At 37.7% G+C, this 25,064-nt stretch overlaps 3 protein-coding genes across 4 annotated transcripts; 2 read left to right on the top strand and 1 right to left on the bottom strand.

Annotated features, from left to right (window-relative positions):
• Positions 1 to 315: 315 nt before the first annotated feature.
• On the bottom strand, positions 316 to 2,738 carry LOC131353308 (chymotrypsin-like elastase family member 2A). The gene is made up of 8 exons (XM_058390256.1): positions 2,631 to 2,738; positions 2,413 to 2,501; positions 2,174 to 2,271; positions 1,585 to 1,707; positions 1,224 to 1,360; positions 850 to 995; positions 512 to 664; positions 316 to 401 (listed from the first exon to the last, which is right to left on the bottom strand). Exons 1-8 carry the CDS (start codon positions 2,668 to 2,670, stop codon positions 384 to 386), a joined length of 804 nt encoding a protein of 267 aa, XP_058246239.1. The 5' UTR covers positions 2,671 to 2,738; the 3' UTR covers positions 316 to 383.
• A 530-nt stretch (positions 2,739 to 3,268) lies between these two features.
• LOC131352568 (chymotrypsin-like elastase family member 2A) lies at positions 3,269 to 7,405 on the top strand. The gene is made up of 8 exons (XM_058388758.1): positions 3,269 to 3,338; positions 3,826 to 3,914; positions 4,067 to 4,164; positions 4,360 to 4,482; positions 4,657 to 4,793; positions 4,913 to 5,058; positions 7,001 to 7,153; positions 7,329 to 7,405. Exons 1-8 carry the CDS (start codon positions 3,302 to 3,304, stop codon positions 7,344 to 7,346), a joined length of 801 nt encoding a protein of 266 aa, XP_058244741.1. The 5' UTR covers positions 3,269 to 3,301; the 3' UTR covers positions 7,347 to 7,405.
• Positions 7,406 to 8,543: 1,138 nt separating this feature from the next.
• fhad1 (forkhead-associated (FHA) phosphopeptide binding domain 1) lies at positions 8,544 to 25,064 on the top strand. 2 transcript variants are annotated; one of them, XM_058388678.1, is made up of 29 exons: positions 8,544 to 8,832; positions 9,776 to 9,982; positions 10,167 to 10,341; positions 10,467 to 10,510; positions 10,815 to 11,042; positions 11,204 to 11,327; positions 11,809 to 11,939; positions 12,027 to 12,104; positions 12,190 to 12,294; positions 12,815 to 12,922; positions 13,012 to 13,080; positions 13,227 to 13,379; positions 13,906 to 14,101; positions 14,190 to 14,260; positions 14,362 to 14,454; positions 14,854 to 14,943; positions 15,851 to 16,105; positions 16,249 to 16,360; positions 16,787 to 16,880; positions 17,668 to 17,774; positions 17,937 to 18,096; positions 18,670 to 18,745; positions 19,925 to 20,075; positions 20,197 to 20,309; positions 20,493 to 20,588; positions 21,271 to 21,497; positions 21,652 to 21,805; positions 22,984 to 23,043; positions 23,845 to 25,064. In XM_058388678.1, exons 1-29 carry the CDS (start codon positions 8,737 to 8,739, stop codon positions 24,010 to 24,012), a joined length of 3,741 nt encoding a protein of 1,246 aa, XP_058244661.1. In that variant the 5' UTR covers positions 8,544 to 8,736; the 3' UTR covers positions 24,013 to 25,064. The 2 variants fall into 2 exon arrangements, with proteins under 2 accessions (XP_058244661.1, XP_058244662.1); XM_058388679.1 differs by lacking the exons at positions 8,544 to 8,832; positions 9,776 to 9,982 and having other exon boundaries at positions 10,326 to 10,341; positions 10,467 to 10,561.

The raw sequence follows: 25,064 nt of genomic DNA, 5'->3' as shown, positions 1-25,064 counted from the left end.
GCACTTTTGTACAAATAACACAACAGAGACTGGGGAGAGATGGGTTGTATAATCTAATTTTATTTTATTTTCAATTTAACTATTTTATTAACCATTTAGGAGCAGAAATATGCTATTATTATTATTTTTTTAATTAATTATATTTATGCTCTCATTATATCTTTATTTGCTTTCAAACTGTGTACCTTCATAAACCTTCTTGGAGGTGATCACATGTAACTGTCACACTGCTTGAGAACCAGGTGTATTCTTTAAGGTAGAAATTACCTTAGAATATCTTGAAGACACATCTGAAAGAAATATACAGCCATAGAATCCGTTTCAAACAGATGTTATTTATTGTCTACAGTGTGGAGAAAGATTTCATATCGTCCAAGCTGTCCTTAATTGCTGGCAATGGCCTGTAAACAGTAAAAAAAAACACATTTTACTCAGACACAGAATTGTTTGATATGATTTTCTAACACTGACGCATTAATAGCGTTCATCAGCAGGACACTAATAAACTTACGTTGCTGATCCAGCTGATGTAGGAGCTGACTTGGGTGAAGACTGTTGGCTTCTTGGGGTAATTGCAGCTCAGACCAGAGCCAAAGCTCACAATACCATGGACTTCCCAGGCACCAGCAGCATTCTGGCAGTTCAGGGGGCCACCAGAATCACCCTATTATATGACACAAAGGTAGATTAAATAGACATATTAAAAGTCCCTTTCCAGTGAGAGCCAGGGCCTCGGAACTCAAAACTGAAGTTAATTTTATAATATGGCATGAATGTAACCCCAAGTCCACGCCCAACATTGTCCTATAAGTTGAGCTTTTTATAAAGCATTTCACAGTCAACACTTACATTGCAGCCAGACACAATGCCGTCTCCTCCAGCACAGACCATGGTGTCCTTAACTTGAGATCCCCACCAGTCAGGTTTAGTGCAGGTAGCATAGTCAACCACAGGGAGCAGAGCCTGCTGCAGGATATCTGCAATGGGGCCTCCAGCTAGAGAAAGAGGAAAAGAAAAACTATATAACCAAATCTCTAAATTTGTGGATCTACAGAATGCTATTATCTCAGTTTCAGCTAAAATAAATCTAACTAGGACAGGAGCAGATTAGTGAAGCCAGTGTCAAATGTTTTGTTGTTTGTTTGTTTGTTTGTTTTTACACTGAATTCTTTTCTAATGTTAAAGTGTTTAGTGTAATGGGCGGTAGTGTGCAGGAAGCTCACTCTTCATGCGTCCCCAGCCAGTGACGTAGCAGGGAGCGTCATGGGGCAAAATGTAACCTTCCTCGGGAAGACAGGCAGGTGTGATGGTATCACTAACAGGTACAGGGGTCTCCAGCTTCACCAGGGCAATGTCATTACTGTTGCACACATGACATAAGGTTCAGAATAGGTGCCAATGTTAATACAATTGTAGTATTTCTTAAATTAAGCTACTAGTTTTGCAACACTGTGTTGACTGCAAAATTCTACAGAATGTTTTAATAACTATGTCATTCCATCAGCTTATTAATATTAGCAGTGAACTCACTTTAGCATTATTGGCAATTTACATGTTTTCTGCTATGAGTTTCATTTTTATTACCGGATAAGGAAAGAACTCCACTTCTCATGGACAATGATCTTGCCAGCCTTGATTGCCAGAGAGCCATCCTCCTCCAACTTCAGGTTGTGTTTGCCAAGGTAAACTCTGTAAGTTCTGCTTGAGCTGCATGACCACAGAAGATAAAGTCAAGTCATCAAATTCAAATCTGTTAAAACTATTTTTGAACTCCATATATCATTTTTCAGACCAGTCATCTGTATCTTTTAGAAATGCTGCTCATGCTGTGTCACAGGGCAACATAACACACATGGAGGACATGACTATCTACACAGGTGCCTACAATGAACTAGTATCTCTATGAGTGACAGGGGAGATGGGAATGTAGAGAATGTAGATCACAGCCAGATTCTGCTGGCAGGACTGCTGTGGCTTTGCTGGCACAGTTTTATTTTGCATCACTCAGAAACCCCTAACTTCACATATTTGCTTTTTAGTGTTTCTTATTACTGCAACCTCAATGGAGAATTTTAACAGGGAACAAATCTCCATGTTTACATTCATAGCCCAACATTAGGTTTACTTAGACTGTTATAAAGTGATATTGTGTAAGGCCTGACACAATGCTTACCTGATGCAGTGAGCAGCAGTCAGAACCCACTGGTCAGAGATCAGAGTTCCTCCACAGGTGTGGTACCAGTTACCACCGCTGGTATACTGGAGAGAAATCTGTAGATACACAGCAGGGAGTATTATATGTTCAACAGCATGAAAAATAGCTTTAGAATCAAATCTATTTTAACTATGTAAAGTAGTGTGTCCTGTATTATTAAAAATGCAGGCTATATACAGTATAATTATGTGGCTCACCTGCCAGGGCCAGCTGTGGGGACGGACATCCTCACCACCCACAACCCTCTTTACAATGGGAGGAAAGGTGGGCAGCCCACACCCATAAGCTGAGGAAGAAAAGTCCACATTGAAAAAATAAATCAAAAGACCACTGAGTGATATAATAATGTCCATTGAAGCAGTTGAATATACAGTATAAGAGAAAGTCTTAGGACACACAAGTCTGTGAACAGTACCTCCAACCACAAGAAAAGCTAGGACCACAAATTTCATCATGTTTGCGTCTTCCACTCTTTTCGGCTTCCACCTGGGGTTTATATACCCTGGGACAGCAGGGAAACTGGACCTCTGGGAAAGTTTTCTGGAAAATCAAATAAACACAACTTAGCATGATTCACCTTGAACTGACATATATCTAATCAGAAAAGAAAACATCTGTCAGAAGTGCAGAATTTTCACATCTTTGGGTGTGCACAAAATCCACCTCACTGATGCGATTAACTCATGCTTGCAGAATTACATTAAGTAACATCATATATATATATATATATATATATATATATATATATATATATATATATATATATATATATATATATATATATATATATGTGTGTGTATTTTTAATAAATTTACCCATACATATTTTTTTTGATCATGGAAGTACTGTATCAGGTGGTTTTGAGCTTTTGCTTATACTGTAAGCCATATAATGTTTCTTGATGTCAGCTGTGTATTTCACAGGACAAGTGTACAGATAAAGATAGTGTAATATTTTCAGACATTTATCTACAAAACTAAACAGGCTTCATGGGCAGAAGCGACAGTGTACATGGAATTGCAGTTTTTGGGACTGTGTAATTAGGTATATAAGGTGCATGCTTGCAGCAGCTAGAGTACATTCATCATGAAGCTCTTGGTATTGGCTCTGTTCGTTGTTGGTGGTAAGAGGAGCATTACTTTCTAGCTAATAGCATTCTTGACTTCTATTTATTTATTTTTTTATGAAGAATTTAGGTTTTATTTTGGTTGTTTAAAATTATGTTTAAATATGTTCAGTGTAAGACTGAGAGTGGAAGAAGACTACTATATGTGCAAATTATGTATAAATCATGTCAAAGAGTTTTTACACCCTCAGTGTGAAATTACAATGTCTAAAAGTTAAACTTTTAGGGAAAAAACCGGAAAAAGTTAAATAACCTGGTTGTATTAGAGTTCAAACCCCTAAACTAACACTTTATTGAAGCACTTCTTGATTTATTACTTTCTTGACTTTTCTTTCAAAAACATTCCTGATCCATCCGACTTTAGTTTAAGGGTATGTACACTTCTGCAACTAGGTTATTGTAACTTGTTACTTAATAGATCATTTTCATGTATGTACATCAGTGCGAGTGCATTACATGTATAGCATATGTATGTTGTAAACAGCCTACGGTTGTGGGCTGCCCACCTTCCCACCTATTGTGAACAGGGTGGTTGGAGGTGATGATGCTCGAGCCAACAGCTGGCCCTGGCAGGTACTGTTCATATTTTCAACAATTCATTACATCCTGGTGTTTATTGTATGTTTTGGGACTGATAGATTACAAATGTTGTCACATTTGTTTGTGTACTTACTTGGATAGCTAGTAAATTTCTCATGTTTGATAATTCCTTCTTTATTTTGCAGATCTCTCTCCAGTACAAAAGTGGCTCCAGCTACTACCACACCTGTGGAGGAATCCTGGTTTCTGACCAGTGGGTTCTTACTGCAGCTCACTGCATCGGGTAAGAGATTTCTTTCACTGTTGAACCAAGTTTCATAATAACAATCAGAATTGATATAATATCTCAAAATGCTTATCTCTCAGTATGCTTTTAATCTCTCAGTATGCTTTTAATTCATAAACACATTGATAGATGATAAATGAATTCAGTATGAAAAGCAACACCATACTAAACTTGATGCATGTGGCCCAGTAGCAGTCGAACCTACAGAGTGTATCTGGGCAAGCACAGCCTGAACACTGCCAATGAGAAGGGCTCCGTTGCAATGGGTGTTGAAAGGATCATTGTTCACGAGCAGTGGGACTCACAGAGAATCAGGTCAGTGTTTTATATATAGATTCAGCAAACCCCAGAGAAACACAGCTGAATAACAACAACAGTTGTTACAGTAGTCATGTATGATGGTTTGGTTTGACATTTTAATATGTCATGTTAAGGCATTTTTATTTTGTCTTCTTTTTTATGGTTGCTTAAGTCTACTCATTTTTTCAGGAATGATATTGCCTTGATCAAGCTGCAGAGCCGTGTACAGATTACTGACACCATCATGCCTGCCTGTTTGCCTCAAAATGAACTGGTGTATCCTGGTGGCTCCCCCTGCTATGTCACTGGCTGGGGCCGTCTTTGGAGTAAGCGGAACTATTCACCTTAACAGAATTTCCTATGTTGTTTTCTTTACTTGGATAATCCTTAGTTCTTTCAGGAGTAAACATTAAACCAAAATCTCTCATTCACTCTTTTATTCCAGCTGGAGGCCCTCTTGCAGATATCCTGCAGCAGGCTCTGCTCCCCATTGTCGACCATGCTACCTGCAGTAGGCCTGATTGGTGGAGCACTCTTGTCACTGAGAAGATGGTTTGTGCTGGAGGAGACGGTCAGCTGGCCAGCTGCAATGTAAGTGTAATGCTTTTTGTTCCATTTCTACAGCCCCTTGCATTTGAACCTCAACCTATTCAAGATTTGACCTGTCATCCATCAAAGATATGAAGAAGACATGCATCAAGCACTTCTATAAGTCCCTCTGGATAAGACCAAATTCTGCAATTGTAATGTAACAGTGTAATCTATTTAAAAATATTGATTTAGCATACGCATAAATGCTGTGAATATAATTACCATGCCAACACCTGTTATTCTCTGCTTCATCAGCTATATGCAGGTCAGTTCTAAACCTTTATCATTTATTGCCATGTGCTTTATTTCAAAGCAAATATAGATTTAATCCCAGAGATGCTGAAAGAGGTGAAGTGACAGTGATAAAGTTGCTGCATGAGCAAGTTGCTAGATGGAAACAAGTTTAAGATAGCTGTTGAAATAACAGATAAAGTCTGTTATTAAGAGAGAAATAACTTGTGCCATACAGTAAGTTCCACTTCTTCAGTGTATCTGAAAGAACCCATAAAAGATGTAGAAACCTACAACTTAGTGTTTATGTACTAGAAACGGTTCAAAACAAGAACCATTTGGAAAAGTTAAACCCTTAACTTTACAAAAACCTTTAAGGAAGCAGTTTTCAAGAGTGTAATGCCAAGGTATAAATGTAACTGCAAGCGACACTGTATGATAATCACCTTGGCAGTACAGCAAACACACCTACATGTGCACACTCACACATACACTATATTGCCAAAAGTATTCGCTCACCTGCCTTGACTCGCATATGAACTTAAGTGACATCCCATTCCTAATCCATAGGGTTCAATATGACGTTGGTCCACCCTTTGCAGCTATAACACCTTCAACTCTTCTGGGAAGGCTGTCCACAAGGTTTAGGAGTGTGTTTATGGCAATTTTTGACCATCCTTCCAGAAGCGCATTTGTGAGGTCACACACTGATGTTGGACGAGAAGGCCTGGCTCTCAGTCTCCACTCTAATTCATCCCAAAGGTGTTCTATCGGGTTGAGGTCAGGACTCTGTGCAGGCCAGTCAAGTTCATCCACACCAGACTCTGTCATCCATGTCTTTATGGACCTTGCTTTGTGCACTGGTGCACAGTCATGTTGGAAGAGGAAGGGGCCAGCTCCAAACTGTTCCCACAAAGTTGGGAGCATGGAATTGTCCAAAATGTCTTGGTATGCTGAAGCATTCAGAGTTCCTTTCACTGGAACTAAGGGGCCAAGCCCAGCTCCTGAAAAACAACCCCACACCATAATCCCCCCTCCACCAAACTTTACACTTGGCACAATGCAGTCAGACAAGTACCGTTCTCCTGGCAACCGCCAAACCCAGACTCGTCCATCAGATTGCCAGATGGAGAAGCGCGATTCGTCACTCCAGAGAACGCGTCTCCACTGCTCTAGAGTCCAGTGGCGGCATGCTTTACACCACTGCATCCGACGCTTTGCATTGCACTTGGTGATGTATGGCTTGGATGCAGCTGCTCGGCCATGGAAACCCATTCCATGAAGCTCTCTGCGCACTGTTCTTGAGCTAATCTGAAGGCCACATGAAGTTTGGAGGTCTGTAGCGATTGACTCTGAAGAAAGTTGGCGACCTCTTCGCACTATGCGCCTCAGCATCCGCTGACCCCGCTCCGTCAGTTTACGTGGCCTACCACTTCGTGGCTGAGTTGCTGTCGTTCCCAAACACTTTCACGTTCTTATAATACAATTGACAGTTGAAATTTCACGACTGGATTTGTTTCACAAATCTTTCACAAATGTTTGTAAAAACAGTCTGCATGCCTAGGTGCTTGATTTTATACACCTGTGGCCATGGAAGTGATTGGAACACCTGATTCTGATTATTTGGATGGGTGAGCGAATACTTTTGGCAATATAGTGTATGTTATTCCACAACTGCTTCTGCAAACATTCTTGTAATTATCTTATACAGGGTGACTCTGGTGGACCTCTGAACTGTCAGAGATCTGATGGTGCCTGGATAGTTTATGGTATTGTAAGCTTTGGCTCTAGTATGGGCTGCAACTACTACAAGAAGCCCTCAGTGTTCACCCGTGTTTCTGCCTACATTCCCTGGATCAACAATGTGGGTGTACCAACATCTTACACATTTATACATCTTATACAGCAGTTTTCTATACACTTACTAATACTGTATACACAGTTAGATGTGTTCACTTAGCAACCCTGTATAGTTTCTGCAGAGTGTATCTTTATGCTTATCTCAGTCCAAATAGTAATTGATTCTTTTTCCTTTCTAGGTAATGACCACATATTAAACTGAAGTGTGCTTCATGAAAATATAAAAAGATCTAATCAATAAAAGAGATTATTTGCATTGGTCATCTTCTTTCTTTGGTTTTTACGCAATTCCTAGTGACAATTTGTACATATGAAAAATAAACACAATACACAGTACATCCATTAAAGGGTTAGTGAGTCATTTGAAAAGAATATAAGCTACTTGCAATCAAAACAAGCTTTCAGCATTTTCGCCCGACTCTCAGATTGTTCCACAACAGCTGAGTTTGTCTCAGAATGTAATTGTTTAAGTTATATGCTAACATATCTTGCAATATTTAACTGATTATCTTGGCCTAGTGTCAAGCACAGTAATAATTTTAAGTCTCTTTCAGTAGACTTAACAGTCTGAGCTACACACGCTAACTAAATATTGCTCAAAAACAGTCCTTCCAGAATGTTTTATTTATTAAAGTATTAGGTTTAGGATAATCATATGATAATAAATGATATGTTATAACTGCAAGTAAATATTTATCATACTGTTATTATTGAAAAATAAATAAATAAATAAATAAATAAATAAATAAATAAATAAATAAATAAATAAATAAATAAATAAATGAATGAATGAATGAATGAATGAATGAATGAAGATAGATAGATAGATAGATAGATAGATAGATAGATAGATAGATAGATAGATAGATAGATAGATAGATAGATAGATAGATAGATAGATAGATACTTTATTCATCCCAAAGGGAAATTCACAATGAATAAATAAATAAATAAATAAATAAATAAATAAATAAATAAATAAATAACAACAACAATACATTTAAATGCAAAGACGTAATGTATAATTAAATTTATACCAACATTACATGTATGTATGTAGATTTTATATGTATATGAATATGTATGTTTGTTTTAAAAAAAAATAATAATCTGTTTTTTTTTAAATAAATAAACAGATTTTTATAATTAAATAATAAAATTTGTCAAAATTGTTGAAATGCCTATCACTGTGTCCTGTTAGGTCACGTCCAAAACAGCACTTTGCCCTACTAAATAGTATTCCAGAGTAGTGCGCTACTCTCCCCAATGACATTCCTCATTAAGCATGCTCTGTAGTGATAGTGTGGGATTTGGACGTAGTCACCCATTTTGGGCGGGGTTTCCCCTAACAGTGTTGCTATGACGCCGGTATACACTTCGCCTCGTGACTTCACTTCGGTTCCCTGAGGATTTCGACTGTCGAGTTATGTAAACATTGCTGCTTTTCATCGAGGGAATTTCATTCCAATAAATGGACACGTATGCGAATAATCAAGAGAAAATATCTGCATGGGATCTATAAAATAGCCTACATACATCACTGCTGAAGTTTACTTATTCTGAAAAAAATTCAGTGAGCAGTTTAAAATGAGGGGTTATCTTAAAACCTTAAACTGGATATTTAAACTCCAGCCTAAGAGCACCACCGTGGGAAAACACAGGGATTCACATCTCTGCCTCCAGGTAACAAATAAATAAACTTATTTTTTGGCTGATCTTTAAACACAGTTTTTTTGTTTTTTGATGTTATAGATGCTTTGATGCTTGATGCTATAGAACTCAAATCATTATAATTTGCACATAACAAACAAACAAACAATAATATATATATACATATATATATATATATATATATATATATATATATATATATATATATATATATATATATATATAATAAGCATGTCATTACTTGACAGTGAGTTTGACTGTTTGAGGACTTATTTACAATCTACAAATAACAAGAACAGGTAAAATGCACTGTAATCTCTGCACTGTAAAAAAAAAGTATCAAAAGTGACATCAATTCTATAATATTTTAAATAAATGCAAACAAACTGTCATTAGTGAAAAAAAAGAAATGCACTCATTAGGAATTCTCATAGAGAGCCAAATATTTAAGCCTAAAACCTGGCTGCCTTTGCCAGGTGCTTGAGATTTGTTTGTAGATGGCTCTGTGCTCAAGCACAAGATATTGAGCCTAAGCATACATTAAATCAATACATCAATTGTTGTGGATACTCAGAGACTGACCGATTGTACACGGAGGAGCGGATCATGAGTCATCTACACTAGAGTCCATCACAGTTAGATATTACAGGAAGAGGCTTAGTGCTGCTATTTTCTCCAGTAGGTGCTGATCACTTCAGAAAATGTTTCGAAAAAGGTTCTGCTAAAATAACATCACCATACCATTATCAGTAATTACAGTTTCTGCTCATTTTGTATTTGTTTATGTTTGTTTTTATGAATGTTAATAATTATGGAGTTGGTTTTACAAGAAGTAATACAAAGGCATAAACATTGTATTGTTATGACATTATTATGCCTAAATTGAAAGAATTTAATTGGTCTATAAGAACATGGGTTGAATCTCTGCCTTTGTCCTATACTTTTATTCTTATAGAACAGCGGTGTGGATGAGCACCATGCGACTATTGAATGGAATGAGATGGAGCACTGCTATGTTCTGAACGACCTGAACTCTGCTCATGGCACTTATGTCAATGACTGTTGCATACACAACGCAGCAGTGTGTCTTACACCAGGAGATGAGATTCACTTTGGCTACGGAGGCTCAGCTTACAAGCTCTTAGTGGATCCTGCAGACCCAGTGTGATATGTTTAAATACACCTTGCTGAATGTTTTGTATAGAAATGTTCCCAATTAGATTCATTTTCTGAATATTTCTAGTTAAATACTGTATTTCCTGTTTTCTGTCAATTGCTGAACCTGTTCCATTACTTGTTTACATTTGGTCATTGTAGTGTTTCATTTCTTTTCTATATTTTCTCAGCTTCCTGTTCTGCCAATCCAGTCTGCTACTTCTCCAGTTGGAGTAAAGAGTCGTGCGCTGTCCACTTCTGTTACTCCTCAGCCTCCTCGCAGGCCTCGCCCTGCAAGTGCAGGAGCTAAACGCAGCGGTTTGGGCAAAAATGTCCCAGAATACATTGGCTCCTCTCATAGACCAGGTAGTGGCATTTCCTTTTAATTACTAAAATTTGACAACAGTGAGAGTTACGTAAAATCCACGATTTATCTGTAATTATAGCAGCATTAAATCTTAGTATGATTAATATTCTCTTTATTGCCATAGGAAGCTGGGCCAGCAGCACAGGAAGAGGACTCATTTTTAGAAATGTAAGCATGTCACAGAGCTGTTAGAGCATGCAAGACCTATTACAAGACAGGGTGGGTATAACGCTGGGGTTTTTCGATCTAATCGAATCTACTGAATCTGTATTGTATGATCACATACTTTCTGCTGTTATGGATCGACTCCCTAAAGTCAGAGCCCAAGATTCACCCTTCCTATAGTTTCTTCCTTATTTTGTTTCTAGAAGTTTTCTTTGTCATCTCTGACTTGCTCAAATTGGCCATGAAGCTACTTCTGAATTTCTATAAAGCGAGATCTGAATTTCTATAAAGCCCTTTTTTTCTATAGGAAGAAAGCTGGGTGAAATGTAGGGAGGAACAGAGTTGTGTGCTGGCATCGCAGGGTGAAACTCAAAGGAAGGAGTGTATGATCTCAGCTCTGAGGGAGGAAGTGTCAGCACTCCGGTTGCAGCTCTCTCAAAGCAACCAGAATGACCCAGACATCAGACACAAGTTGCGTAACCTGACCAGAGACATCCAGGAAAAAAAAGAAGAGATCCAACATCTAAAGGAGCAGGTGGAGCTTTGGGAATTAATGTTGATTTCTGTGTTCTGTCATTTGTTGCCTACTCTGTCATTCTCTCTGTTTCTGTAAACATTAGAACAACACCTACTGATTGAACGCTGAATTAAAAAAAAATGCTTTATCTAAAACTGTAACCTCTGCACTATGTGTAGATGCTGGAGATGCAGGCAAGAACTGGTGAGCTAAATGCTCAGGCTGTAGCAGAGAGAGATCAGAGGATCAGCGATCTCAAAAAACAGCTAGATAAGCTGAAGAGTGAAAACAGCAAGTCAACAGGTAGAAGTGATAAGCATGTAACTTTTCTTCACTGTTACTTTCACCAAATATATGACACATAACCTAATGTATGAACAAGGGATGTCTTAGACAATCATTTCATCCCTCAAACAACACTGCAGTCATTTTCAGACCAATTTTAGAACATAATTTATAATGCTGAGTGTTAGAATAGAATTCAGTCTATAGTGGTGTTAATTTAATCATGTGTTGGCTGATTTTGCTGAAATTGTTGCTAAGTTGAGTCTGTTACTCACTAAGTGAAGTCCAAAAATTATACTCAGATAAACGCAGAGTGAGGTCCTAAATAGGTAGCACAGTTTTAAAAAATTGATTAAGCGTAAAGATTTACCCATTTCTTTCACATAATCTTAGGTCTCTTTAAGTAAGAACAAGTCAAGGTAGAAGTAATTAAAATAAATTTATGTAATTTTAAATGTAAGTTCAAGTCAAGAAATCAAGCACTATTTCACTTTTCCAGCACTGACCAGCAGCGTACAGAAGGATTTATTGGCTCGGGAGAAACAGGCATTAAAACTGGCTGCTGAAGTTGACAATCTCAGAAAAGATGCAAGACACAAGGATGCTCAGCTTAGTAACATGGCTAATAAGGTACATCTTTGTTCTCCCCTTGCTTCTGGTATTGACTTAAGAATGTTTTAAAAACATTGTTTTAAATAGTGCCTCTTTCTCTCAAAGCTGTCAAAGCTGAAAGAGACTGAGAAGCTTCAAGAGGAGTTGCTTGCCAGGGAAAAAGAGGTGGAGTCCCTCAAAAAGGTGAAATTTTCTTGAGCTTATCTGCTATTCAGATTATAATCCTACTCTTTTGTTTTGAAAGTAATTGATCTTTATTTTTATGCAGACTGTGGAGCAGATGGAGATGACTCTGCGAGAGAAACAGAGAGAGATGAAGCAGCAGAACACAGAGAGAGACTTACTCAAACACAGACTGGACCAGAAGACACAGGTCTGACCAAAGACTTCAATTTTGATTAATATATTTATAATAAAGGCAGGACTGTGGTGCAAAGGGTAGCATTCCTGGGTCTATGGTTTGACCCTGAGCTTGTGTTATTGTTTTTGTGTGGAGTTTTCACGTTTTCCCTGTGTGTGTGTGTGTGTGTGGTGTCCTGCAATGAACTGATGTTCCATCCCTTGTGTATTCCTACCTCATGCCTCAGTGTTCCTAGGCTGTATCTTGAGCAGGATAATGCCTGTTACTAAAAATGAATAGATGGTTGATATTCATAATAATAAAGCATTGTTACTTCTATAGACATTGAAGTACGATGTACTACTGTTTTGGTACTATTTATTATCAAAAAATATTTCATAAATTTGTCCAAACTGATGGGCCTGTCAATGTATTTTGATACATTTGATACACGAGTTTATTGTATAGTATATCTTCGTAAGTGCACATTATATCACATTGGAACATCTTCATATGGTCTTATTTCTTTGTTTGTTTGCTTGTTGTGGTGTAGGAGCAAAGTTCTCTGCAGTCTGAGATGAGCAAACTGAAGCTGCAGCAGCAGCAAACACTCCAGAGAGAACAGAAAGCTCAATCAGAACTAAGACACACACAGACAAGGGTGAAGGACCAATCATTTCATGTGAAAGCTTTATAATCCATAAATTAAATAAATAACTAAATAAATAATAATCAATAATCTCATTTCAGCTCGAGAACTTTTGCAGTCAAATCATGAAACGGGTACTTGTCACTTCAGAAACATTATCAGAACAAGAGGTAATGTAAAAGTAATTACATTCATCAGTCTGTCTGTTACTTCATCCAAACATCTTTCCATACAGCTTTACGTAATTTCATGTGTTACCGAGTTACACATTTGGCTCAGATTATAGTGAATTAATCAGATTTTTTTTCTCGTGTAGATATTGGACCATTTATCAAAGTTAAGGAAACAGAAGGATGAGATGAACTCTACAGTGCAGGATTTACAACAACAACTGCAAGAACACAATAAGAATCAAAGAGTGATGGAGGAAGATGCTGAGAAACTCAAGGCCAGACTTACTGAATTTCAGGTATTCTTAAATACACTATTAGACACAGTAACTAACAATAGTGACTACAAATGACATTCAAACTACATATGACATTTAGAATGTTATTTATTCTTATTCTTATTATTGTATAAAATTGAGCTTGTTTCCAGACTTCAGAAGCTGAAACTACACTTTAGCTGAGATTAAATGAAACACGTTTACGGTCCTATGACATCAGAAATAGATTTGAACGTATGACATTCCAGGCATTCTAATCTGCTATTGTTCGTATAATCTGCCATTGGAATGAATTATTTTATCCTTAACAAATTAGAGCAAAATCCCAGCTGTGGCTATTAAGTATGAATAAAGCAGTGTACAGCAGTAGGAAAATAAATAAATAAATAAATAAAACCAAAAGCTGCAATCTTATTTTTTATTATTATTTTTATTTATTTATTTTTTATTTGACTCACCATTATCATCCCTATGGCTCCTTGTATAATATTAGTAAAAATATTGTAATAAATTAGTTGATATTAATATATTTTATTATTGTCCATAGAGTAACATACAAAAGGTGTATTTGGTGGACGCCATGCACAGCCAAATATCCGCTCTCCAGGATGAGAATGTGTGTCCAGCAGTCAGCTGGGTTCAGGCTCACACACTCTCTATACTGACCAGTCTACACACACTGCTAAAGGACACAGCAGACACACTGCTGGCAACGGGGATTGAGGCATCAGAGAAGACTGGAGGTAATAGATCATACACAATTATACAATAATATATATCACAACAAAGCGTTTCAAGCAGCGTATATGTTTTTTACACTTTTTGCTGCAGGAGTCTCAGGTGCTGTAAAAACGTTATGTCAGCAGCACCAGGAGATCCAGTCACAACTCAAGAGGCTACAGGTCTGAATATATATTTTTAGACTAGAATGAAGTTAAAATAGAAATAAGCATATAGAACATCAGAGCACATAAGAACATAACTAATGGAGCTTGCATGACAGGCAGAGAAGAAGCAGCTTGAAGAGAAGGAGGACCCAGCTGATGACATGCAGATCAAACAGGAGACAAAGGAACAGGTGCATCAGAAACCTCAGGTGAAGCTACTGACCGATAGTAGCATCACATCAGGGATCATTTGGTATCAGCAGTCTGGAACATAGATAGGTTTATTCAAGTTCAGCAAACATAAAATCATTTTAAGGAAACCTATAAAAACAAAAACGTCTTGTGTCACAGTAGATCTAATTAGGTTTTGTTCTGTTTTACATTTTCTGGGCCTTAGTTTTACTCTCACTTGGAACAGAGATGCTTATTTCTGCTCTTGGTCTTAGCAGTTTAAAACCAAGTAGACAGAGTGGGATTCATTGGAAAGAATGCAGCTTTTTTCATGCAATTAACTTCATAAACAGATGGCCTTACCAATTCCAATATGTTCCTTATAATCAATTTTTTAAATTCCTTTCACAATCTACTGTTTGTGTTTAATGGTGCAGTCTGAGGAAACACACGTAATGATGGAGGACACTATAAAACAGCATCTGGAGAAAATGAGCACTGATCTGGAGGCAGCCAGGAAAGCTGAAGTGAGTCAATAAACCTTGACAGTAATTTAACATCTAAATATTAAACCCACACATCCATTTTAAACATTCCAGTTTGTGGTTTGATTAGCAACTGAAGTATAACAACTTTTTTTTGATAGAAATGCATTAATGAATGAATTAAGTAATTATTTATAGGTTGATTTATCAATTAGTATTTAATTCTTTAATGTTCCCTTAACTGACGTTATTCAACAAGTTAGTTTAACATAAATAAACGTTAAAACACTAGCATTAACAAACCAGCTACTGACCCATAGTAGCATCACATCAGGGATAATTTGGTATCAGCAGTCTGGAACACAGACAGGTTTATTCAAGTTCAGCAAACATAAAATCATTTTAAGGAAACCTATAAAAACAAACCATATCCTGAACAACTAACACTTATATTTAATAATGTTTATTTTATAAATAAAATATGAACTAGATAACTCAAATGTTAACTCAAATAAAACAAATGTTTATACTATCAACTAGTACAATTAGGCCCAAAATGAATAACATGATCCAGCACTATAATGAACATGTTTGTGCTTGTTAATTAGTATTTCTTAGGTATTTATACCTGAATATCAGAGTTCAGTAATCTATAAACATTTTGGAATATGCTATACTTTATTTTTGATTACTTTATGTGGACTTTTTTAGTCCTGCATTAAATATTAGTCAGTACAAGTGAATTTCATTAACACTGAATGAATTCAATTAATACATGTTAATACATGTTATTTTTTATTAATACTGTTCTTGTTCATTTATGCTAAGTAATGCACTAAATAATGTTAGTTAAGGGAACCTCAATGTGAAGCATTAACATTTTTTGTTATACCGGACATCCTCTAGCTCTATCATCTAACAACTGTACATCTAAACATCTAACCTTCAGGCTGTTTTGCATTCGGAGATGGAGACTCTGGAGGCGAAGTGGAGCACAAAATTGGAGGAAGCAGAGAAAAGAGAAAATGAACTGAGGGAGAAGGTTAGAGAAGTAGAGCTGCAAGAAGAGCATTGGAGAAAGAAATTGAAGGAGGAGAAGGTAAGAGAAGATGAGTGGAAGAGAAGAGTAGAGGAGGCCATGCAGAGAGGAGCAGAGCAAGAAAGAGAGAGATCCAGTGTGGAGACTGAGGAGTACAGGGAGCAGGTACTGTGTTTCACTTTTGTCCTTTTGACATGCATTTGTTATGCATTTCCTATATGCATTTGTTTATGCAAATACATGTGACATACTACAGTATATGCATGTCTGGAAAGTATTTAAAACTAACGCACTGAATTGAAATGAAGGTACGACAACATGCTCATACCATTGTTGCGTTGGAGAAGCAAATGAGCTCAGCACTGAAGAAAGCGAGAGAGATGGAAGAAGAGAGAGATACATTAACACAGCAGCTTACAGGTGAGAAGTGCCCAAGATAAACTGTGGGCAGATCTGCATGTGACAACTGCTACACTCCATAACCGTCTCACTTAACAACTCATATGAATAGTAAAGAATATTAATTATATACAAGGTTTACAACTCTTGTATTTAGTCACAAGCCAGACTTCCAGCATTTTCTACTTCTAGTATTTGCTGTGAACTTTCTGGAGACTATATCTTGATCTCAAAACTTCATTATCTTGTGATCTTCAAGAGGACTTTGACATGATTGATAAGTTTGCTCCATTGTGTTGTGGAAATTATGCAGGTTTGTAGGTTCACAGGACTGGAGCTAAGAGTTATATTGGGCCTAAGCAAGCTGTTTTATTTATTGTCCTATTAAACTCGTGGTTTAGGTTTCATGTGTATAATAAAATTTGTCTACATTTACATTTCCTATAGAGGCACTTAACAAGATAGAGGATGTCAAACCCAGTGTTTCAGTAGAGCAAACAGAAGAGCAGCAGCAACTGAAGCAGACAGTGACATCTCTAAGGTAAAATATACAATAGAATTATTTACATTTAGCAGAAATCTTGGTGTTGGCATTGCTATTTTTAAAACTAGTGCCAAAGGAATCATGCTGAACCTAAAACATGTAGCTACTTTAATTTAGATGAGTTGAAATGAATTTTTCTTATCATGATATCACTCAAGAAATGTAAAGCTCTAGTCAGGTCTGTAAGTACCAGTGGACAGTGACACCATTTTTGTAATACTTTTCACTTACTGAAGAAAATCTCAAGGGATGTCCATGGTTCCAGACTTCAGGTAGTCACTGACTGCAAAGGATCGGAATCCATTTATTAAAAATAACCCTAAAATCTATAATTGTGTTATTTTGTCCAATTACTTTTGAGCGTGTGAAAATGGAGGGCGTATGTGGACAAATAGCTGTAATATTATTTGTATGTTTTAAATATATTTCCTTATGTCTCACTTGAATTTTACTAAGTCTAGAATCATTTTCATTTATTCATTCATCTTTAGTAGCCGCTTTAGCCTGGTCAGGGTTGTTGTGAGGTTATCTCAGCAGGATTAAAGCCTGAATACACCTGGTATCGGGCACTAGTTCACTGGAAAGGACCATGCACATACGTAGGAAGTAGGAAGAAATCGTATGAAACAGACATGGGCATATAGAAAACAGGCACAGACAGTAAACTAAGCTCTGGTTCAATACAGGTTTGAACCTGAAGCTGTGAGGTGGTAACGCTGCCTGCTAAAATTATAAATTAGTCGACATTTTTTCAGCTAACTCTCTGCATGACTTCCTCTTTCAGGGCATCACTCGGCGTGTCCCAACAGGAAGTGGTCAGACAGGGTGAGGTCATTGCATCTCTCAGTCGTGACCTGTCTCACGCCCATGCTCGCCTCTCTGACCTCAAAGGTATGTTACACTAAATTATAGCTTGTTAGATAAAGGCATAAATGAATAAGGTGGCTAAATAAAAAGTAGAGGATTTTATATATGACAATGATGGCAAATAGAACGGAGTTCTAGAACAGAGCTACTGCCTTTATTAATGTATATACTGATTATTGTGTATAGGAGAACTGAGTGAAGAGCAGAAAATGGAACTGGAGACACACAAAGCTTTAGTAGTCGACCAGAGAATGCAACTTAGCATGCTCACACAAAAGTTAGCAGTGACGACTGAGCTTCTTGAACAGAAAGAAGAGGAACTGAGGACACTGAGAGAGAAATTAATGTATGACTTAGACCAGGGGTGTCAAATCTTATCTGCAAAGGATCGGTGTGGATGCAGGTTTTCAATCAAATTGAGCAGAAGCCACACCTGAGTCTACTGAAGCCTACTGAAAGCCAAGATCAGTTGATTAAACAGGTGGACTCATGTGTGGCTCCTGCATGGGGCTATGGTAGCTCAAGTGGTTAAGGCTCTGTGTTCCAGAAGATCGGGGTTTAAGCCCCAGCACCGCCAAGCTGCCACCGTTAAGCCCTTGAGCAAGGCCCCAACCCACCTTGCTCGAGGGGTGCTGCAGCATGGCTGACCCTGCGCTCTGACCCCACCAACCCCCAAGGATGTGACATGTGAAGAAAGAATTTCACTCTGCACTAATGTATATGTGACAAATAAAGACAACTTATGAATGAAACTTAGGAATGAAAACCTGCACTCACATCGATCCTTTATGGATAAGATTTGATGACCCTGATGTAGACAAAATCCTCACACACCTGCACACATACATTCTGAATTACATTCGTTATATCTGATCATCCATTTTAATTCTCTGTTTCTCTTTTTCATTCATATTATTAGAGAAATGGAGGCAGATTTGAAGAAAGAGAGGACAGAGAACACAGGCCTCCTTCCTCTAACAATCCCACCCACTAAGGTGAGACACTAGTATACATGCAGAACAATTTATTCCACAATTTACTGCTATGGATACATTTTAGTTTTAATCTTGGATCTGAGCTTGATCTAAATTTATAACCCATGACTATGGTGTAACCCTAACAAAGAACTACTTTACTTCAGTGTTTTTCAACTATATCCATATTTACCACATCTGTAGCATGTGTTTGATTATCAAGGACATAGACCTAATAAATTGTTTACTCCATGCTGACTATTTAAGGGGGTTTGGGGCAGTCAGCAACCATATTTGTATAGGTATTTTTGTTGAATTGGCTATAGATGAAGTTGGCATAATTTTCTTAAGTAGATGTGTCTAAAGCTTTATTCACACATGCAGATTTGGTTGGCACAACTAGCATTTTAAATCAGTTTTCTTTGTGCTAAAATGAAGCATTCTTGTGGGTGAGTGTTTCACCAGTGTATATATGCATCACCTCATACAAGATGAAGGAGAAGCAGTGTGTGCTCATGTGCCACGGATCACATGAACTGTCTTCACTCCCATTTGTAGTCACTACACCAAGTTGCTCGATATGTGAAAAGTTAAATGTTTGTTAACTTTGTCATGTTGCTGGACAGACCCATATCTAGTTGCCAATGGTCACTGACACTCATGTCAGTGGAAGTCACCAGATTTCATTGTAAATAAATGGTCCTTAGTTGCTTTGTCGCTGTGAGTAGCTATATGCGGGAACATAGCCTAAGACAGGGTTTTCAGCAAATACTTGCATTTAAGCCTGAAAACATCATTTATTTTGTAACATAAACACAATAAAACAATATGATGAAATCTAATATGATGATATATTGATGGGAATCTTGCCAATATATTGCTGCACGAATAGTCTTAGTATCTTGATTGATTCTACCAATATTTTTCTAAGTAACCTGCTATATCCTTTCTGGAGCTGTTGGTGGGATCCCTCCTTTATTTTACATATGCTTTAGTATCACTAAATAGCGTAGTTACTTAATCTCCCTTTACTTCACTCACAAGTTTGTAATGCTTAGATCTTCAGTGAGTGATGATAGGGCTTCTTTCTTTAGAGTTATTCTAGAAGAATTTTACTTAGAACAATGATTCAAAGTCACTAAACATACTACAAGAAGATAGTCCACAGGTATAGCAGTTTCTCCTTTCTTTGTTTTTCAGGATGTGGCCATTATGGTTAGTTCCAGCAATCTGCCTAATCAGGTGTCCAAGTGCAAAGTTTGTCGTCAAGAAGAAATGATGCGTCAGGGCAAAGAAACCCTCAATGCAATGAAAGAGAGGATCAGTGCTGTAGAGCAGAAATGGCCCTGCAGTAAGTTACACTACACTTTGTTATTGACCCTGTATGCAGACTATCTAGCTACACATACTTAAAGAGTACATTGGTATAATATCACCATGCTGAATTCTTCTGTACTGTTGTGTGTTTATAGATGTTTTGACCCAGCAGAGGGAGCCAATGAAACAAGACCAAAAGAAGCAGGTTCAAATGAAAGCTCAATGGTTTAAGAGATCTGCAGCGCAAAGAGATTCCTTTAGCTCTGTGGTATGACTGTAATTTTAAATTAATATTAATAACAAAGCCTTTTGTCTGATAGCCATTAAATGTGCACAGAAAAATCTTATGTTTTGTTTGTATGTGTGTGTGTGTCTGTGTGTGTGTGTGTGTGTGTTGTCAGCATTACATGCTATAGGAGATTTATACTCTTTTTACCCTTGCTTCATGCAGAGTGGCTTTGCCTTCCCTGAGGCTCTGAGAGAAGCAGCACTGGAACGCACAGCAAGACTGGACTTGTCTGATGCTTTGGAGCTAAGTGAGAGGACGGTGAGTGCACTCTGTGTGCATGTGTGTGTGTGAGTGTGTGTGTTAGATAGATAGATAGAGAGAGAGAGAGAGAGCCCATGTCTGCCTGTATTCCTGTTATAAAGAAAGATCACCTATATCATAGTTTCCACAACTTCTCTATAATCTTGTCTCTCTGTTTATGACCTAGTTGCATTTCCACTATTTGTATAACTCATCAGTTATCATATCATTTTTTCTACCCACTCCCCCACCACACACACACACACACACACACAAACACACTGGGTTCAGTGCTTTAGGGGTTAGGCTAACTGTGCAGCTGTGGTGATTTCCTCTGTATGGTTAGAAAAAAATGAGTGTCATACATAAACATTTCAAGAGCTGTCAGAGTTCACACCATCATCATAGCCACTTCTTGTGTAATATCACCACCACTTCTTAGTTAAAGACTTTTATTTTTGTAACTGAGCATGGTCACATTGTCCCAATTCAACACAAAAAAAATTGGGGAAACAAATTATCCTCCACAGCTGCCCAATTGTTCAAGCCTAAACAAGTTCTTCCATTGTAATATTGGGAAGAGAACAATAATCATTTTCCATATATATGCATGATCCAAAATGTGCTAAATATACATCTACTTTACACTATCCAACACACCCTTGAAACTAATTACACTTTGTTGTATGTTGTTATTGAGTATGTGGATCTGGCACGTGCATTGTGTGAAGCTCTGGAGCTGAGTGAGGGACAGCTTTCAGGATGTGTCCCTCTGAAGCACCTGCCGCCAGGGGAGAGAGAGCACATGGCCTCGCTCAGGCAGGAAGACTTGGAGCTGTTACGGAGCCAGATCGCCTTGCAGAACTGCCAGAGCCAAAACAAAGACCTGCTACTTCAAGAGAGCCAAAGGGAAATACAAACACTCAGGTGCTCAAAAAAGATTAGATTCATACTTAGATTAGGTTTAAATACACACAGAGACCCAAGAATTTACACAAAAGACACAAACTAAACATCTCTGCAGGAGTGTACTAATAAGCAGAATGCGAACACATGCTCATTCTCTTTCTCTCTCCTCTAGGGACAGCCAGGCCTTTGGGCAGCAGCTGCAGATTGAGCTGGATAATATGCGTTCAGAGCTGGCTACACTGAAACTGGAGAGCAGTACACTACGCCAGACCCTCGAGGAAACACAGACCCAGCTACAGCACTGCACTAACCACAGGAAGAACATAGTAGCTTACACACACACAAATAAACACACACACACACACACACACACAGAACAGGATAGTGTAGAATTAACTTCAAATACTTGCAGTATCCAAGCCTATACAGAATAAGAGAGGAAACAAAGACCAACAGACAGACAGCCAGCCAGGCAGACAGAAAGACAGTAAGGACAGAGAGACAGATAAACAGTAAAGACTGACAGACAGACACACACACAGATGGATAGACAAAAAAGACAGACAGAGAGACAGACAATAAACTGAGAGACAGGCAGTAAAGCCAGACAGAGATGACGACAGATAAGAGAGACAGACAGACAGGTGACAGACAGTAAAAACAGGACATTGAAGACAGAGATACAGCAAAGACAGACAGACAGACTAGCAAGAGGTGAAAGGTTTGTATTAATGTGCACAGAGCCATGAGCATGGAACCTGCTCTCCAGACACACACTGCATTATTCAGTCCACAAGATCAAAACTCCCAGGTTCCGCTGTTGATCTCTATTTCACAGGCCCTGCTGAGATGAAGAAAGCCTTGAGGAACAGGAAGTGTGCTCTGGCTCTGTGTTTGGGCTCACAAGAGCACTGTTTTAGTAAAGCCAGGAAAGAATTGCTTTGAATAACTCAACGAATGAACATTTTTCATTGTGTTGGTCTTCACAAAAGATTTAAATGCTCTGGAATCAGCATCTAATGAACTCAACTCAACTCAGTGTTTTATATATCACACTATCCTCACACTGCCTTATAAGATTGTACTGAGGTCCTTAACCAACACTGATGAAGGGCTAGAAATTAACTAAGTGTGCACTGAAAAAAGACGAGCTATTTTTTTTTTTTTACCTTTATAGTTTCAAGCTGATCTAGAAGGTATTGTCTGAAAGTGGCCAAATTACTTACCAAATTTTTGTCATACATTTTTAAACCAAAGTCTCTTGTTTATACGTGCAACTGGTGTAATACTTAACAGATTATGTGAAACACAGTATTGTGCATATCTTTATGGTGAATGATAAACCGGTGGTAATTATGTCTCTCACATGTTACATTCATTAATCTTATTGCTCCATTGCAAAACTAAAAACATGTCATGGATGATTTATGAAATTATGTCATTTTTGGCAAAAACTGTCCATTCTTCCCCCCTCCACCATTTTGTAACAGTATTTCTTTTCCAGGAAGGGAGGAGTAAAAGAATTGGTCATCATAACTGTATACCAGACAATAACTTTGGCAAGGTAAGTTGGCCAAAACTGGGACTCTCTGGATTCCCTACAGAGCTTCATGTATCCTAAATGATCTCATGCTTTTGTGGATCTATATGGTCTTTTTACCACTTTCTTTCACATTAATCATTTTTATTCTCTGCACTGGCAGATGTTGCTGAGATCCACCCAACATCTGTGTTCAAAAATGATATACAGTAATTCCTTAAATCGTAACTATGTATTGGGAAATGACAAAGATTGTTTCAGTTCCTTCTCATTATCCTGTGTAGATCTATTGATTTTGCTGTCTACCACATCTCCTTTTAATCTACAATACATACAGTGATATAAAAACAAATAATTGTGAATTTAAAGTCTTATGTTAATGTGATCCTGATTACAGAAGCATGGTGTCACCTCTGCCAACAAAACTAAGACTGCACATCTCTGAGAGCTGTCTGATACTCTGAGCTGTGCTTGTAGCTGTTAGGATGAATTTTTTTATGTGTGTGTGTGCTTATACACTAACATCTAATACACACCCTCCTCTCTGTGCAGTGTGCTTAAGGCTGCGCTGACTCGTGTTTTATTGACTGCCTCTGCTGTTTAATTAATAGCTTTTCTAACTGCATCCACTAATTTGTTTTTTTCTAATGTGATTTTTATGGCTCTATTTTCTCAGGCTTATAAACTCACTGACATTTTCCCGTACCTTAATATTTTATATGCTTGACCATGCTGTTCTGAAGAAAACTTATGTGTGTGTTTGATATTTACAGTATATGTGTATGTGTGTATGTGTATTTTGCACGGATGGGGATATTTGTACAGGTAGTGGTCATGAAGAAGTCGAGGAAGCAGGAGAGGCGGCAGAGGGCAGAGGGTGAGAAGGGTGCCCTGATGAATGAACACAAAGAAGAAGAGAGCTGCAAAATGGCTGCACAGATAACTAGCGTGGCACCGCAACAACAGAGCACTAAGATCACTGAGGCTCACTGAGGCCTGCTGACACAGACACTGGTGCAGGTTCTTTAAAGTGAATGACAAATGCACTTGAATCTCTGTGAAGTAAACTGTGCCTGTCCAAAAGAAATGGCCGTACTTCTCACAGTAGCCAAAGACATCATAAATATGATTGGCCAAGCGATGTGATAAGCCCAATAAGAAGTTGATTATTTTCCAATAACAGTGTATTTCAAGATTTCTTCTCATACCAAAACAATTTGCCAAAACTAGCAATTTTTATTTATTAACAAAGAATTAATAAGAATGTATTAAGTAAGAATGTCTGTTTATGGTATTGTGAAACATCTGCAAAACAAGTTAATTCCTGTAATAACTATAATCACTATGAATAACAGCTATAGTTCCCTCACTAGTTTGCCTTTTTTCTCTTTCTTGAAGTAAACATAAAAGAAACTACAACTTGCCATGTTGCTGAAAACTGGGATGTCTGGCAACTTTAAGGAGCAGCTTTACATTTGAGTTTACAAGAGCTAATACTCCTTTCATAAATCGTAAACAAATGTCTCACCGAAACCTTTACCCTATTAACAATGTTAATGTTTATGTGGACCATCAATGATATAACTTCGGTGTTCAAGTCATTACTATAGAAACAGCTACGAGCTCAGTACTATAAACCTGAACTACTGCCAGAGCTCACACAATACAGCATGCAGTAAAATGCTATAAGAAGTTATAATGCATTTTAAAGTGAACTTTGGCTGATCTCATCACTTTAGATGATCTGTTTAGTGTGAACACTTGTTAACGCAGACCCAGACATTAGAGGCTCTCTCTGTAAACATATCTGCACAGTTTCTCTCAAACTGACAAGACTGTGGCACTTGTAGACAGAGACCAGGGTGAAAATGACGCAATGCTATTTGTCAACCCCAGGTTGTTAGTCCTCTTCAGTGTCTCACATGCAATTAAAAATCTAACTGCGGTGGCGTTTTATCGGAAATACAAAGCACAGCAATCACTCATGTTAAAATATATTGTGTTCCATACTCTATTTTCAACAATAAATGAGGGAAAAAAAAACA

Source organism: Hemibagrus wyckioides, linkage group LG05 (assembly GCF_019097595.1).
Source record: "Hemibagrus wyckioides isolate EC202008001 linkage group LG05, SWU_Hwy_1.0, whole genome shotgun sequence".
Taxonomy (NCBI): domain Eukaryota; kingdom Metazoa; phylum Chordata; class Actinopteri; order Siluriformes; family Bagridae; genus Hemibagrus; species Hemibagrus wyckioides.
The sequence above is the reverse complement of the archived record's forward strand: the minus strand, read 5'-3'. Positions and strand labels throughout refer to the sequence as shown.